This window comes from Lissotriton vulgaris, chromosome 10, assembly GCF_964263255.1.
Source record: "Lissotriton vulgaris chromosome 10, aLisVul1.2, whole genome shotgun sequence".
In the NCBI taxonomy this organism is placed as follows: Eukaryota; Metazoa; Chordata; class Amphibia; order Caudata; family Salamandridae; genus Lissotriton; species Lissotriton vulgaris.
In genome coordinates, this window is record NC_141698.1 from 503657174 (window position 1) to 503675179 (window position 18006).

At 46.2% G+C, this 18006-nt stretch overlaps 1 protein-coding gene across 1 annotated transcript in view; it reads left to right on the forward strand.

The window, feature by feature from the left end:
- Positions 1 to 18006, forward strand: part of TVP23A (trans-golgi network vesicle protein 23 homolog A) — a 158496-nt gene that overhangs the window by 12053 nt on the left and 128437 nt on the right. The window contains exon 3 of the mRNA XM_086941361.1: positions 5437 to 5581. Coding sequence (XP_086797487.1) covers positions 5437 to 5581 — 145 coding nt within the window. The remainder of the gene's footprint in view (positions 1 to 5436; positions 5582 to 18006) is intronic.

Consider the following 18006-nt stretch of genomic DNA (forward strand, 5'->3'; position numbering starts at 1 on the left):
TGGGTGGTTCGGTTTTGGTTGGGGAAAATGGCCGCCATCAGCGCTGAGTGGATTGATGCTTTTTCTTTGGGGGGACCCAAACGGGAAGACTGTGCAAGAACACTATGGGACAATGGCTGATGTTGCTAACTTGAAATGTGTTACTTGGAACGTGAGGGGGCTTCACACTATGTCCAGGCGTCACAAGGTCCATGCTTATTTAGTGCGTAGGGGAGTGCAAATGGCGCTGCTGCAGGAAACGCATCTGAACAAGGCGGAAGGGGCGGCGCTTCAGCGTAGGTGGCGAGGGCAGGTCTTCTCCACGGCGTACTCTGCTTATGCCAGGGGGGCGCTAATATGGATTAGGGCAGGAGTCCCCTTTCAGGTCACGAGGACAGTGTTGGACCCAGAGGGGCGTTTCGTGGCCATCTCAGGCACCCTAGGAGGGAGGGATCTGAACGTTTGCTGTGTGTATGCTCCTAATGTTGACCAGACTGCCTTCCTTTCCGGGTTATCGGGCTCGCTGGCCCACTTTTTTGCCGGGCCCCTCCTGCTGGGGGGAGACTTTAACTCCGTAGTAGATGTGGACATGGACCGCTCGCACCCCCCGCTCCCCGATTCCCCGGTCCGGCGTACGGCCAAGGGTCGTCAGGATTGGCAGACCCGCTGGGGTTTGACGGACATTTGGAGGGCGCATCACCCCGCGACTAGAGATTATTCATACTTTTCGAGCCTCCATGAGCTACATGTCAGGCTAGATGGCTTTCTTGGTTCGCCCGAACTAGTTTCGGCAGCGGTCCGTTCGGAGTACCTATCGCGGACCATCTCGGACCATAACCCCCTCCTGCTGGACGTTCGCTGGTTCCCCGGGACGCCGGCAGTACCCACCTGGAAGATGCGCCCCGAGATCCTCGAGGACAGTGTCTTCAAGGCGGACCTAGGGGAGAAAATCGCGGATTATTTTGCGTCCAACGGCGGTTCCGCGAGTACTAGGGCGTTCGAATGGGACGCTTTTAAGGTGGTGGTGAGGGGCTACTGTATCTCTAAGAAGGTGGGCATGAGGCGTGTTATCCTGGCAGATTTAGATACAGCGGACCGGGCACTCCGCGAACTTGAGGTTAGCCGTCCCGGGCACCCGGAATTACAAACGCAAACGGTAGAGGCGAGGGAGAAGGTAGCGGTAGAGGTCGAGCGGCTCCGCTGTTTTGATTATAAGGCCTATACGGTCCGGTCTATTGCGGAGGGAGATAGGTCAAGTGCGTTGCTGGCGTGGTTGGCCAACCCCACGCGCCAGTCCCAGACAACGACAAACATGCGTAGGGCAGATGGGACCGAGGTTTGCACCCAACCGGAGATTCTTAGTTGCTTCCGGCATTACTACGAAAGTTTGTACCGTAGTCGCTCCGCGCGTGACCCGGATCGGCTTGACAACTATCTTAGCCCACTGGAACTCCGCACAGTAGGACAGGAAGTGGCTGAAACCCTGGGATCCGATATCGACTTAGGGGAGATCCGCGGGGCCATCAAACGGATGGCGAGAAACAAGACCCCGGGCCTAGATGGCCTCCCAGTGGAGTTCTATGCAGCTTACGCTGACCTCTTGGCCCCTCGGTTACTAGTGGTCTACAGGGAGGCGAAGAGGTTGGGTCGTCTCCCAGGCTCGATGTGTGAGGCGTTGGTGGTTCCTCTCCTCAAACCGGGCCGGGACTCGTCCGACCCGGGGTCTTACCGTCCCCTATCCATGCTGACGGTGGACTACAAAATATTGAGCAGCATCTTAGCCTCGAGGCTGCTGGGACATATGAGTTCCCTAGTACATGAGGACCAAGCCGGTTTCATCCCACGGCGGAATACAACTATGAACATCCGACGGTTGTTCCGCTTGCTTGGGGAACCATTTGTGGAAGCCCCGTCCCCGGTGGTCTTGTCGGTAGACCTGGAAAAGGCTTTTGATAGCCTGGAATGGGACTACCTATGCACGGTATTACGGAGATTCGGCCTCGGGGAGGGATTTGTCAAATGGACCGCAGTCCTCTACGCTTCCGCTTCGGCCAGGGTTCGATCGGGCCCTTTGATTTCGTCGCGATATCCGGTGGAACGGGGCACGCGGCAGGGATGCTCTTTATCCCCGCTTCTTTTTGCACTAGCGGTAGAGCCGCTGGCGATGCACCTCCGCTCGGGAGCCCACTACACGGGCTTATGGACGGCGGCGGGCCCGCATTATGTCTCGCTCTATGCGGACGATCTGTTGCTCTTCCTGGAGGATCCGGTCGACGCTTTGCGGGGAGCGGAAGTAGCGCTGACGGAGTTCGGAGCAGTCTCGGGTCTCCAAGTGAACTGGTCTAAGACCTGCCTCTTCCCAATGCGCAGGGGCACCCCCGCTCCTACGCTAAGTAAGGAGATCAGGTGGGAGCCCGACTGCTTTAAATACCTCGGGGTATTTGTGTATCATGACCAACCCGACCTCCTAGATGGGAACATTGCCCGTTGCATGCGAGCGCTCCGAGGCTGCATGGACTTCTGGGCCACGCTGCCGCTCTCAGTGGCGGGACGTATTGCCCTGCTCAAAATGGTGGCGCTCCCCCGGCTATTGTACTACTTCCGAACCTTGCCGATTTGGGTCCCACCGGCCACGTTTCGTCGCCTGCGTTCTATGGTGATCGGGTTCCTCTGGGGAACGGGCCGACGGCGGGTGGCCCTCAACACCCTGATGAGGCCAAAGGACGAGGGGGGGCTTGCTGTGCCGGATTTCGAGAAGTACTACCTGGCGGCACAGCTCCAGACCTACACCCAGGAGATAGCCAGGGAATTCAGAGGCCCGGAAGACGGAAGGGGGACGGGTATGGCCAGGCACATTCTCTCCTTTATCGCGCTGCGACAACGCTTGATCCTACGGGACCTATCGATGGAGGAGCGGACTATCCGACTGTGCTGGAACCGGGCTCACGCTAGAGGCCACTCACGGAATCCATATGCACCTGAAATACCGTTGGGGATGCTGACGGCCCTCCCCCACGGAGGGGATTGGTCACGATTGGCGGACTGGGAGGACTCAGGTTTACAGCTCGTCGGGGACCTGTATGGGGACGGAGCGCTCTTGTCCTTTCAGGATCTCATTGACCGCTTTGGGATCTCCAGGGGCGACTTTCTGCTGCATTCGGCCATTGTGCGAGCGATCCAGGCGCACTGGCAGAACGGGCTAGAGGAACCCCAATTATCTCAGGTATGCCAGTACGTGATGATGTCGGCGGGCACGGTGAAGGCGGTCACTTGCCTCTACGGCAGGTTGATCACCGAGGGGTTGGTTCCTCTCACCACATTGAAATCCCGCTGGGAGGAGGACATTGGTAGGGAGATACCGGAGACGACCTGGGCCCAGCTGGTGAGGCGTGCCTGGAAGGGTACACGCAGCGCCCGTTTCCAACTGGTCCACTATTATGTTCTCCACAGAGCGTACCTGACCCCGGTAAAGATCAGGCGTTATTTTGCCACGGCTTCAGCAGAATGCCCTAGGTGCCCGGCTCAGGAGGCGGACCTTTTACACATGCTATGGGCCTGTCCAGGGCTGACGTCCTACTGGCAGGAGGTAGAGGCGACCTTAGAGGAGGTGACGGGGAGGCATCTATCATTCGATGTGGCGGTGGGGCTCTTGCACTGGTTCCCCCACACCCCCCGGAATAAAATCTCCAGTAAATTCATTGACCTGGGGCTCCTACTTGCTAAGCGAGAGGTGACCAGGAACTGGAAGGCACGGGCTGGTCCGGCAGGCAGCAGATGGCACAGTGAGCTTTTGAAGTGGGCGGCGGGTGAGAGCGCGCTGAGATACCAGCTGGCTTGGAGGCAGGGTAACGAGAAGGCGCAGGAGGCCGCGTTAGAGTGGGAAACGCTGGTGCAGGCCCTCAGAGATTATTGTACCCCCAGCGACTCCGATTGTGATGAGGCAACTCGTCCCGATAAACATTAGCATTGATAGCACTATTATCTTCACCGTGGGTCAAACAATGGATCCTACGTTGATGAACTCCCTGGCGCTGATGGTGGGGGGGGGGGGGGGGGGGGGGGGGGGGGGGGGAGAGTTCCGTAGTTAATGGGCAGTTCAAGGGGGGGGGATTACTGTGGGGGTTTTGGGTTTGTTTAGAAAAGCAGAAGACGGACAGTGTGTCATCCGGACCAGCTCCAGCATTCTACTGACCCCAGCTTATTTGCCGCCCAACCCCAGGGATATGGGCTAATTGGCTGTGTACAAACGTTATGGAGGGGGATCAGTGGGCTTTCTGTTGTACATATCGTTCATAACACAATGCTGGTCGATACTGTATTGATTTACTGATTCCTGCAATAAAAATATATTTAAAAAAAAAAAAAAAAAAAAAAAAAAAAAAAAAAAAGATTCCTTGGTGATTTTGGGATTGAACATGTTCAAGTAGCACTGTTCAGACCACAGGCTAACAGCCTTGTTGAGAGGGTCAATAGGATTGTAATGAACAATATCCAGTTATCTCTGGCAAACGGTCTAGCTTGGAGGGAAGAATTAAACAAGATGATGTGGGCTCATCGGGTAACTTCTCATTCTGTTACGGGAATTTCGCCTTTCATTGCATTGAAAGGGAGAGAACCAGCCACTAAAGAATGACCTATTTGGCTAAGGAGGAAAGATCAAGTTTGGGTGGATCGTGAGTGCATGGCTGAAAGGATGGAAGATTCTCATGCTAGGAACAAAGAAAGTTATGATAAAAGAAAAGGAGTGAAGGTTGTGGGAATTGAGAATGGTGATTGGGTTGTTGTGAGGAAGTCTGGATTTGTTAAAAAAGGAGAAAGTAAATATTCCCAACCTCAAAAAGTAATTAAAGTCATGAGATCAGTTGCAAAATTAGACAATGGAAAGAACTGGAGTTTGGGAAGTATATGTAAAATGAATCCTCATTTTTCTGAAGTTGTATCTTGAACAATTTTTCCTGAATTTGTATTTTGAACAATTGCAGAGTTTAAATTCTACATCTGTTTTATCAAATTGTATGCAATTTTGTTAGTATCATATTATTATTATGATTTAGGAAGTTATGTATCTTATTTATATTTTATTATGAGGGGGAGATGTGTGGTGATGTCTTCTTTAAGAAGAGAACTTTCTGATGTTTGTGTGACATCATGAAAGATTCTTTTGCAAGCAGTTGTAGCTGAGGGTCACTGAAAGCTGTATCTGAATAAATACTTCTTCAATTTTATCAAGTTTAAGTGTGATTACTACATGTAGCCTTAGTGTTTTGACAACTTTTAAAACCACCAAGCAATTGTGTTGTTTAGTCCTGAACATTACAAGCAAACGAGTTGGGACTGGAAATCCCTTAAACCTGGTAAATGTTTATTTTTAATATGAGTGTTACTGAAATAATGAGTTTTGTATTCATCTGTTAACATACGCTTTTGTTACAACTTTTATATGTTTTGTTTTCTCAGGCACCCGTTGGCTACCTTTTTCCACCTGTTTTTCCGAGTCAGCGCTATTGTTACATACTTGTGCTGTGACTGGTTCAGCAAAAGCTTTGTTGCCTGTTTTGTCACCATTCTTCTTCTTCTGTCCCTTGACTTTTGGTCTGTCAAGGTAAGACTATGTGCTTAGCAGCTAGTTAAGTTTGTTAATGGACCACTTAAGCTTTCATTTCATAAAAGTCTTAAGGTTATTTTACAAATTGTTTGCTCTTGCGAAAATGCAATACTATACATTTTTAGAGGTCACTTTCACAGCAGTGCTAGCGGGCGGTTTTGCGAAATACATTCTACTAGTAGAAAAATATCATAAGGGGCCAGAAGAAATCATTCTCAATGTTGGTGGGTATGGTTTTACCTAGCATGGTATTTATTGTGTGCTTAATACAGTCAACACCTAAATTATGCCAGAAATTCAAATTACTTTTAACCACAGCACTATCTGTTTGATTTGTTTAATGTCAGCAGAGTTGCATGCCAACAAGGAGGGCTACATCTTGGTACCTCTAGTTCTAAGAAATGTTGCCTATAGCTAGGGTTTAATCAGTAAAATAAGTGCAGTGCCCTGTAGTTTTTCTTGTGAGCCTGCCACCGGCTTTACCAAATACTAGGGATATATATATATATATATATATATATATATATATATATATATATATATATATATATATATATATATATATATATATATATATATATATATATATATATATCCTACTGGCGGTCGCCAGTAGGTATATATAGTTAGAATTTTCAAAAGTTCCATAGAGAAAAAATCCTATGTCTAATAACTTTGGCGTTTGTGGACGGAATCGGCTGAAATTTTCAGGAAAATGGCACATTTTGTTTCTGAGCAGCCCCTGAAAATTTGGGGGGGTTTCGTTAAGGGGGGGCCGAGAAAAAAGGGGGGGTCCCAAAACGCGTTTTTCCCATTAATTTTTCCATAGGGCGTTTGGCCTCACTTTTAGCTCGAACGGCTGAATGGATTTACACGAAACTTGGCAAAATTGTAGGGACTGTTAGCCCGATGTGCCTTTGCTGGGTCTCAATATATGTGCTCCAGTGGATTTTGTGAAATTAACGTTTTTAAAAACAGATATATCTGTGACAGCGTCCTGGATAGCGCACTAGTTCGCGTACTTTTCAGCATAACGAAGCATTGCGAAGCGAAGCTGATTGGCTCTCCGGTGTCTGTCAACATTCTAAACAGTCCGTAGCGGCCGCCATCTTGTCTCTCGGTAGGATCGAGAGACTAGAGGAGGCCAAAACGAAGGGGGAAATGAAGGAAAGGGGGCAAGGTAGACCCCTCATGACCGCCTAGGATTGATGAGGGGGATATTAAAGTGCCCCGCGGGGCCAAAAAAAACAAAAAAAAAAATTGTGTTTCGTTTTAATTAAATTACAAGATGGAGGAAAAACAATGTGGGAAATGGGTATAAGGGGGTACGGGAGACGTATTCTGACCCCCTTATTTTCTGAGGGTGGCTGAGGATGCTCATATATGTTGATACTTGTCTTCCAGCGGCTGTGCGTGAGCGTATTTTTTTTTTTTTTGCTGTGTGACGTCTGTTAACGTTCGATTCGAAGGAAATCAGGAAGTGTTGACCGCCATTTTGACACTGCGAGTAAATATATTGTTAAAAATAATTGTTATAAATTAATCCGTATTGATAAGCCTTGCCTGCTCCATCTTGCTTTTTTTCCAATGCAACACTTTTGTGGTGCACGGCAGTCATTTTAGATGCCTTGACCAGACCCACTCTCTGCACGCCGCCGATCCTTAGCATGGCTCCCCACCCTCGCAAGCATCTCCCCCAAGCACTGGTCACCCCCGCTCTCTGTCTTATGCATGGACCATAAACCTCCCCCCATCTGCGCTGCTCTTCCCTGAGAATCACACCCTGTGCCCGCCCAACACCACCCTTTCACTCTATTCACTACCGCACCCTCTGACACTCCTCTTCCTTTGTGTCCGATTGTCCAGGCTGGTCCCAGGCTATCACCTAGCCCTGTGGATGTAGTTTATGGCTCCAATTGTAAAGAATCACCCCTCTTCAAAGGAGTTACAGTAGATCAAGGCCCCCACCCGATGAGATCCGTCACACCACACGCGTTCCTACTATCTGATAACCATCCTGTATTGTGATTGGGGAGGGGATTCTCACTGTGAGGGTGTGTGGGACCGAGCCTGAAGCGGAAGATTCCAGGGATGCCTTTTTGTACATCAAAGTCTTCATAATTATGTGTCACATTAAAATTATATAGAACTCCAACAAAGTAGTAGGTTTATAACACTTTAATAACTTATAAATATATACATCACAACAAAAACAGTAATCACCTTAAATTTTTTTTATTAAAACAGAAGCAACAATGGTCAGTAGCGGTCTGTTGTGCGAATAGTTCCAAGGCAGCACAACGTGCTGAGTTGTGGACGGCACCCAGGTGAAGAACCATCCCTTCTTTAAACCCCATGGTGACCAACTATAGTTTATTCTCTATTTCGTTCCCTTGCCATAACAAAATAAAAGTCTTGGGTTATTTATGGAAGGGAAGACTTTTTTTTTCTTCCAATTTTTTAAAAAAAACAAAGGTTTAAGGAAAGGCAACCCTTAATGTGCATGTTTTCCACAGAAATCTGCCTTTGAAATCTAGAGGCAATAAATAAGGCCGAAATCTGTATTTTGTTTTTGGATACACATGTTATTTGTGTCTGTGTATTCATTTTTATGCATGACTTTATATGGAATGGTTAAAATAACTTATGATGCAACTTAACAGGAAAGATCACAAACATTTCAATGAGTGCTATGTCCCATGTTTACATAAAGTAGTGTTTACCTAGAGTGGTGCTGTGTAGGACACTCTGAATGGAAATTAACCAGAACTATAACCATAACAACAACAACAACAACAACAATAATATAACTTTTATGCCCAAATTACGCAAAGATTTAGCTAATCTGCTAAAGGGGGGAGTCGCCATTTCTTTTGATAATTTATTCACCCATCCGTAGCCTCTCTAATCTCCATTACAATGTGTTTGTTGCTGTCGCTAGCTGATGAAAAAACTAAAGTGATAACTTCCTCATCCGTAATTTGTCTTTCTTTGTTCCTTAAGATGTCATCTGTGTCAACCTCTTCTGAGAATGCTGATGCGTTAGGGATTTCCTTGTGTTTCTTAATAGCATTGGTGTCTGCACACTTCTTTGTCAATTCTGTGAACATGACAGCTGCTTCATAGACAGACGATATCTTTGTTAAGTCATTAGTGTTAAGTGTGTCTGAAACTACAGTGCCCTTCTGTTTTACTTTCCTCAGACACTACAGAGTTTTGTGTGTTTTTCTTCTGAGCGACAATTATTCCAGAGGTTTCAGGTTCACTTGTTTTGTCCTGCAGTGAGTTAACAGCTTCAGAGACTTCATGTTTATTTGCTATGTCCTGCTGTGCGTCAACTGCTTCAGAGACGTCAGCCTCATTTGTTATGTTTGACTATATCCTGGACTTGCCCGGGCGCGCCCAAAATGGCGCCGGTATAAATGGGACTCGTAACTCCTTGTTGTGTACTGGTTGCCCAACCTTGATATCACGAGATACATATGCAGTTTTGAAGCACATGGCGAGCAGGGAGGAGAATTGATTTAACATTTTGACATCCCTATTGATATTAAGTTCTGATGTGTTATTGATTACTGTACTATTGAAAGATCGAATTAACGTCACTCATGGTACTTGCCCGCTTTTGCTGCACTGTGCCTCGTCAGTAGCGGTCTGCTGTGGGAATAGTTCCAAGGCAGCAGAACGCGCTGAGATCTGGACGGCACCCAGGTGATGTCCAGTAAGTTGCCGCACTGGTTTTGGTATCCTACAATGCTGCTCTGAAAAACGGCGTGGGGCGCCCCGGGGGGGCGGCGTGAACGGGCCTCCCCAGGTGGAGGCTAGTCTGCTGTAGTGGGGCGCCCCTTTACCGTTTCAGTTGCCATTCCGCCAGCTTTTGCTACACTGTGCCTTTTCCGCCATTCAGCTGTTTACCGCCCGCTCTTCCGGCTACAGCGTCTCGCTCACCATGTAGTTGAGTTGCTTCCACTCTTGCGGTGCAGCGATAGGCGGCTGCAACAGGACTCTTAAAATGGCGTCCGGCTCTTCGAATTTGGGCCTGGTCCACTAAAATGGCCGTGGGACGCCTTGAAACTCGGACGCTTGTCTGCTAGGGCTTGGCCTCCATTCTCGAAAGCGTCCCCTCAGCCTTGAAGATTCTACAAAAGTCTTGGGGCCCCCGACTCCCGCAGGCTTGCGGTGGGGAGCGGCTGCCATGATTGCTTGCGGAATGGCCACAACGGAGCTACGAGATGGTGGTGCTCTCATGCTGACGCCAGCTTTAGTCTGAAACATCCAGAAACACTGTAGACTATCAATTCAATGAGTTCCGGTGAAGCCCCAACGTGACCCGGTAGGGAAGAACTTGCCCTCCCCTTTTTTGAGTGATGGTTCTTGTTGCCTGTCCCCTCTGTTGTCATCTAACCTGTACCTTTTTTGATTGCTGAGTGAGAAAAAAAAAGGTGGGTCTTTCATCGTTTGGGGAAAAAAAAATGTTTTAATCCAATGAAGTGTTATTTTTAGGTCATATGATCAAGCCTTCCATCATTAGGAAACCAAAAGTAAAATGAACCAATGAAAAGTTTTATTAACAAGTCACATGACCTGTTATGCTTACGTTACGCGCTGCGCGCCGCGCTCTGGATCGTTTCCGGGAAGCTGCGCCTTGCGCACCGGTGCTCTTCCGGGTGCGCTAACGCGGCGCGTCATATGACGCATTACGCGACAACGCAGGTCCAGAATATAGTCAAAATGTCTCCACCAACCAGCGGTCGGAATACAACCCCTTTCAGCAGTCCAAAAAGTTCTGTTAAATGACAACAGAAGGGACAGGCTTCAAGAACAATCAGTCAAAGAGGGGAGGGCAAGTTCTTCTCTACCGGGTCACGTTGGGGCTCCACCGGAACTGATTGAATTGGTAGTCTACAGTGTTTCTGGATGTTTCAGATTGAAACTGGCGTTAGCATGAGAGCACCCAATTCTAAAACAGTAAATGCTTGGATAACAATCAATCAAATGTAGAGGGAAGCAGGCACGACGTGTTACAATGGGGGCAAAGGCTTACGTTACCTACCCTTCACTATCTGCAAAGAGAGAATACTCCTAAAAGAAAAGAGGAGGGGGGGGGGCAGCGTTCAAAGCACATCAGCGTGCATAAATACGAAAATGTTTTTACCTACCACGTACTTGACATTTTACAGCTTTTCATATTTGCTATTAAAAAACCATTGAAATTCACTGAAAAAACCTACGCGTTACAACTATGTTTGCTTTTTCAAAAACCTGTAATAAAAATGTTGGTGCACAAATACGGGCCTACAACCCCGTGGGCCGGCCACGGAGCAGGCTGGAACTGTAAATGGGGGGGGGGGGGTAATTTATTTGTGGAAAACATAAGAGTCCGTGGTCGTTGATTTCATAGTAAAAAGTGCGACCAGTGCAACAAAATCATATCGAAAATTCATTGTGAGCAAGTACCAAAAGTGTCGACAATTCGAAACTTCAATAAATACAGTAATCAATGATGCATTAGAACTTAATATCAATTCATTGTCCGAACGTGTAATCAGTACCCGTCCCATGTCAATTCATTGTTCGAACGTATAATCAATACCCATCCCGGATCAATTCATTGTCCGAACATATAATCAGTCTTATCCCATATCAATTCATGTGCTAAAAACTGCATACATATCTCATGATATCAAGGCTGAGCAATCGGGGCACAACAAGGAGTTGAGAGTTTCATTTGTACCGGCGCCATTTTGGGTGAGGTCAGGAAGGTCCAAGTATAGTCAAAATGTCTCCACCAACTCTAGTTGGACCTGGACCTCTTTCGGCAGTCCAAAAGTTTTCGTTGAAGGGTAGCAGAGGGGACTGGCGACATGAACCATCAGTCAAAGTGGGGTGGGAAGCAACAATCTCTCCTACCGGGTCATACTGGTGTCCCACCAGAACTGATCAAGTTGGTAGTCTTGCAGGATTTTGGTCATTTCAAGAGCACGCCGACGTCCCGCGGCTACGTCGTGGTCGTTCCGTGGGTGATCATGGCAGTCATTCCCCATCGGGGGTGTCTGCGGGGGTCGGGGGCCCCCGTGGCTCTTATAGAATCTTCAAAGTTGAGGAGAACGTTTCTGGACGCAGGACTCATTTTCTAGCTGAACTCAGAAGCGCCGTTGCCTCGCAACAGTGGACGAGACCCCCGCTGGGTGAGCGGAGCATCATTGCCTCGCAATAGTAGACGAGACCTTTTGTTGGGTGAGTGGAGCGTTAGGGGTGCAGCTGAGGGGCCCCCACCTGGGGGGGTGGGAGAGGCTCGTTCGCGCTGCCTCTCCCTCCCAGCGCACCCCACGCCGACACCTGGCGTTGATATCCGTGATGTAACTGCTCCAATGACTATGCTAATAAACAGATTTTCAAAAAAAAAAAAAGAGGGGGGGGTCGGAGGCAGAGGCAAGACATCCCCCCCCCCCGTGGCCTGCAGGGCGCCGCTTCAGGACCGAACGGGGAGCTCATACCAAGCCGGGGCCAGACCAGGAGATATGAGGGGAGGGGGGGGTCGGTGGCATGTGCAAGACATCCCCCCCGTTGTCGCAGACATTGAAGAAAGAAGAGGGATCCCGTTGGCCTCTGCTCCTCTCCTGGCCCGGGGGGGGGGGGGGGTGTCGGTGGCAAGACATACCACCCCCCCCGTTGTCGCAGCCATTATTGAAAAAAGAAGAGGATGGGACAAGGGATCCCGTCGGCCTCGGCTCCTCTCCTGGCCCACCTTATGCGACGACCTCCCCGGCCGACGGCTGCCAGCAGGACTCGCCCTACACGTGCCGAAGGCCTCGTCTTCCGGATGGGCGTAGCCGCGAACCTGTTGCACTTCGGGAGTTTCCGGAATGGGGGTAGGTATCTGCTGATTTGTATCTATTTCATGTTACCGTTATTGGGCGTGGCGGGCGGTGAGACAGACATGCTTGGGGAGCAGTGGGGGGAGGCAGTGGGGAGGGGGTGGGTGGCGGAGCCTAGCTACCTCGTGGCTGTCGTAACGTCAAGCTTGGGTTCTCTCCCCATTTTTATGTTTCTTATTTCTAGCGAAGTCAAAAACTCATCAGTGGCCTACTGATTTTGTTCGATTTCTTTCCTTTCCTTTTTAAGTGTGTTTCATGCTAAAGTTTCTGTTTAACAGGATACAGTGATTACTTCGTATTTTACATATGTCTTCTTTATTAGGGGTACCCTCCGGTTGAGCCAGATGATGTACCTCTAATAAATGGTCCGGGTGGAACTAGTTTATCAATCAGTGGGGAGTAGATGGGCATGACAGATTACAACGGGGGACAAAGGTCCTCATTACCCACCCTTCACTACTTGCAAAGACTAGACAGAATATTTCTATTCCACGTTATTTGCAAACAGAGAATACCTCGAAAGAACTATTCCTTGAACAACAAATGTCCAGCCAATCAATCAATCAGTGGGGAGAAAAACGGGCATGACGGATTACAACGGGGGACAAACGTCCGCATTACCTATCCTTCACTATCTGCAAAGGGAGACAGAATATTCCTATTCTTCTCTGTTTGTAGACAGGGAATATCTTAAAGAGCAATAATTGATAAAAAATTAGTAGGATTATAACACTTTAATAACTTATAAATATATACATCGCAACAAAAACAGTAAACACCTTGAAACATTTTTTATTAAAACAGAAGCAACAATGACAATTAACAGTAGTGATATCCTGGGCGGGTGATGGAACTGGGATTGTTAATGGAAAAACATCTACAGAGAAAGCTATTGGTGAATTATACTTCTCCGGAAATTTAAAACTCACAAATGTTTCATTTGTGTAATCGTTTCATAAACATGTACATTAATGGGAATACTTTTTGTTTCTTCCAATTTTTAAAAGAAAAGAGGGGGGGGCAGCGTTCAAAGCATATCAGCGTGCATAAATACGAAAATGTTTTTACCTACCACGTACTTGACATTTTACAGCTTTTGATATTTGCTATTAAAAAACCATTGAAATTCACTGAAAAAACCATAGGTTATAGACCATATATAGTTAGGAATTAGCATTTACAAAACCTTGAAAATTCACTGAAAAAACCATAGGTTTTAGACCTTATATAGTTGGGGATTAGCATTTACAAAACCATAATTTACTTGCACAAAACCATAGAAATTCGCATATATAGTTAGTTGCAATAACTATATATCGCACACCCGCAATCCACTGCTGATGATGTCACATATTACATCATTCATGATATGGTCAGTGACATTACTGATGACATCTCAAATGACATCACTGATGACATCTCAAATGACATCACTGATGACATCTTAAATGACATCACTGATGACATCTTAAATGACATCACTGATGACATCTCAAATGACATCTCAAATGACATCACTGATGACATCTCAAATGACATCACTGATGAAATCACTGATAACATCTCATTTGACATTACTGATCACATCACTGATGATATCATTCATGTGATAATACGATGAACCTCTTCAGACTCTAATATAACCTTAGATACAATCAGTGTAAACAGACACTCACAGACTGTCACTCATCCATGGAGTTACTCACACACCTAGTCACTCATGCAGAAAATCAATCGCACCTCCATTTCCTCAACTATACAGTTATACACACCTTACTTATTCAAACATATACTAACACATATTTACTCTCTTATACAATCCCTGATACAAGTTTACAATGATCCATATAGCCACTCACACATTCACTGGCTCTTATGCACAGTAATTTATATATGACAACTCTCACATGTACTGTGTTTTACATATGTACTTACTTTGACATGTAGCACTGAGATATACATTCACTCACCAATACACCCATGCACACAGTCAACAATCCATACAGTTGTTTCCACATGCAGTTTTGAATGCATACATCTAGTTAATCAACTGTTGACACATCTATGCACAGAATCACACACCTCCCAGCCACCCACACACACACACACACACACTCACTCTCCCATACAAATACTTCGGCAACCAATCAATAACCCATATAGTTACTCATATAGCTACTGATCAACACATGCAGCAGTTTACAGAACAACAGATATAATGATGCACAAATTAAGACAGTTTAGTCACTAATCCATGCACTCAGTGAGGCACATTTAATCACTCTCATACAGTCAGTGATGCACCTACTAAATCCTTCATCCAGACACTTATACATCCACTCATTCTTCAATATGTAAGACATATTTTAACTTTACAGAAACCTACAGTCACTGGGTGTTGTCATCAGTGATGTCATTTGAGATGTCATCAGTGATGTCATCAGTGATGTCACTGACCATGTCATGAATGATGTAATATGTGACATCATCAGCAGTGGATTGCGGGTGCGCGACATATAGTTATTGCAACTAACTATATATGCGAATTTCTATGGTTTTGTGCGAGTAAATTATGGTTTTGTAAATGCTAATCCCTAACTATATAAGGTCTAAAACCTATGGTTTTTTCAGGGAATATATATATATATATATATATATATATATATATATATATATATATATATTTTGTCCTCATCTCACCAATAAGCATACTGCAGAACTTACAAAGCCGTCGTTATCGAAATGGGCGCCCACCAGTTTCCTGCACTTGCTTAGGTCGCCCGACCAACCCCTTTTGGAGTTATGGTGTAATCATGGGACCGGATGACTTTAGCCATAGATGTCAAAACAGTCTCAAATCTCGGCCCATACTGATAAGAGGTTGCCAAATACTCCTTGGGCTATCATTGGTTCCAACAGGATCAAGCCGAGCCATTGTAAGTGCGGATTTGAGCCAGTCTTCTGTTTTCGGGGGAAGGGGATCGTTCCATTTTGTGCATATCTCCCTACGGGCCTACAAAATCTGACATAACAACAACCCTCTATGAGTGGGTACTAGGTCCGAGGTGGAGAGTTCATCATTAGCGAAAAAAAACTAAAGATCCATTAACCTCGATGTTGACTTCAAAGATTTTACACAGGTAGTCTCCAACCCCTTTCTAAAACAATCCTAATTCGGGACACTCATAAAACGTTTATGTCGTTGGCTTTGGGTGCCATGCATCTTGCGCATTTTGGTTCAGGTAGTGGGGTGAATTTGGCTATTCTGACTGGGGTGTAGTAGATGCGATTGGTCACAAAAAAATGTTTTTTCTTCAGACTAGCTGATTTAGTAAACTTATACAGTAGTTTTAAAGATGGTTCTATGGGGCTATATAGTTTTGACTCATACCTCTTTCTTCCACAATATTGCACTTCCTGCCTCTTTTATCTAAAACCTGCAGCTGCCAGCTTCTTTCCTTCTGTGCTTTCTCCCCCTGCCACCCTTTTTCCTCCTCCTTTTTTCTCACTTTTCTACCTTTCTCTCTCTTGTTCTGCGTCTAAGCCTGATGACGAAAAATAAGCTCCAGAACCAAAAAATAGGTGATGTGCCACCACGTGCAATGGCTGCACAAATTGTAAGGCGTTCTGTTGTTAACTTACCACTAGACTGTCTAAATGGGCTAGTGGTCCTTCTCGACAGACTTCAAATAGAAATAATAAAAAAGTGCCGATCACAGGCATTTAAGAACAAGTTGCTTCCCTTGGGTAATGATATATCTGTAAGAGACATATATTAGTTATAGATTCCTTACCTTGGAATTACCCCCATGCGTCAGACTGTATCCAGAGAATTTTTCGTCAGCAGTACCCCTGCGTGTTTGAAGGTGGTGTTGGTCGACTCTGTGTTGGGTGTTGGCGTTGTGATCGCTGGAATAATGGCACAGTATCTACTTAGATGCCGCCCCTGTGCGGATCCGTAACCAACATCAACTTTGACCAGAGTCACAAGGATTGAAGCCGGTCTGCCAATGTGACAATTCTGTGCACCTGGAGTCGAACAACTCAAAAAAGATGTCAACAAAAGTCGAAAAATGACAGTCAAAAAGTGACTAAATGTCCCGCTCTCCAGATCTGCGCTGGCTGGTGTAGAAAAAGAAAGAACTGATGTCAGCGTGCAGGGGCGGCGTCTAAGTAGAACTGCAACGTCATTACGGCGAACACGACGTCAACGACTAACGCGGAGTTGACTGACGCCACCTACCGACGGGCAGGGGTACTGTTGAAGAAAAATTCTCCAGATCCAGTCTGATGCTGGGGGTAATTCTAAGGTAAGGAATCTAGAACTAATAGCCTCTTTCAGGTTGAAAAGTTAGGTATCATCCCAATTTAGTATTTTTCCAATGATCTTTAGAAAACAGATTTTCCGCCTAAACATCTAACGACCTAGGTTTCCTTTCCAGATTAAACAGCAACAGAAATGTACTACAATGTTTTGAATTTAGTTTCCAAGATGTCTTCATAACGCAGGTACACTAATGCCCTGCTCCCCCTTCTAAAATGGTTACCAAATGCCTAATAGCCATGCTAAAGGAAGGAGAAAGAGAAAAATGGAACAAATATGACCAAGGGAGAAAGCAGGAACCTGCAAATGTGAGATACATAATCATGGAGTATCTACTGATGGATTAAAAAGGCATGAGGTGGAATTGAACCCTGTGAAGCCTTGAAATTTGGCACATTGACATTTAACAGCGCCAGGTTGCCGGCTTCTGAGCAAAACTGTGAGCCTCTGTATTTATTCTTTTACAAATGGAGCACTGCATAACACTTTCTTTAGGTCTGACTATAGACAAATGTAGCTGTGTCTCAGAATTCTTGTAATCACAAAAAAGAACATTTAAAAAGCAGAATAGAAAGAGGGAGTTTGGATCCGCCCATATGTTGATTTTCATGTTTACGGCAGATCACCATTTGATTGGTTGGGAGGCAGTTAATCTGCCTAGATCACAGCTTTCCAAACTTTTCATGTTGGTGACACAACTTTTTGTGAAAATAAATTCAGGGACACGGTAACGCGAGCGAGCGAGCCCCAACCACCTAAGGGGGATGCGAGAAATTTTTTAAAAAGTAGTGTGGAAATGGTGCATTTCCAGGAAAATTTGAGAAAGCAGGACGGTTAATAAAGCAATTGTTAATCTAGTCTAACAAAGCCAGTGACTGGTAAAACTGAGTGAAAGCAAGGTTAGGTTTGTGTATGAAACAAGAATATAATCATGCACACATTGACACATGCCCCAGTGATTTACGGCACAACCCCATCCACACACAACCACCCCCACACACACACACACAACCCCACCCCACCCCACCCCCACCCCCATTCACACACACACACACACAAACAACCTGATGTCTCACTCATATTCATATTGTGTTTACCAATTTCATACTGTTATGGTCTATTAAACATTCCTATGCAATGACCATGCCGACAATACCCTCATATTTGCCCCTCCCTTCGTACCCCTTCCCAACATCCCAATTCCACAACCTCCCTCTCCT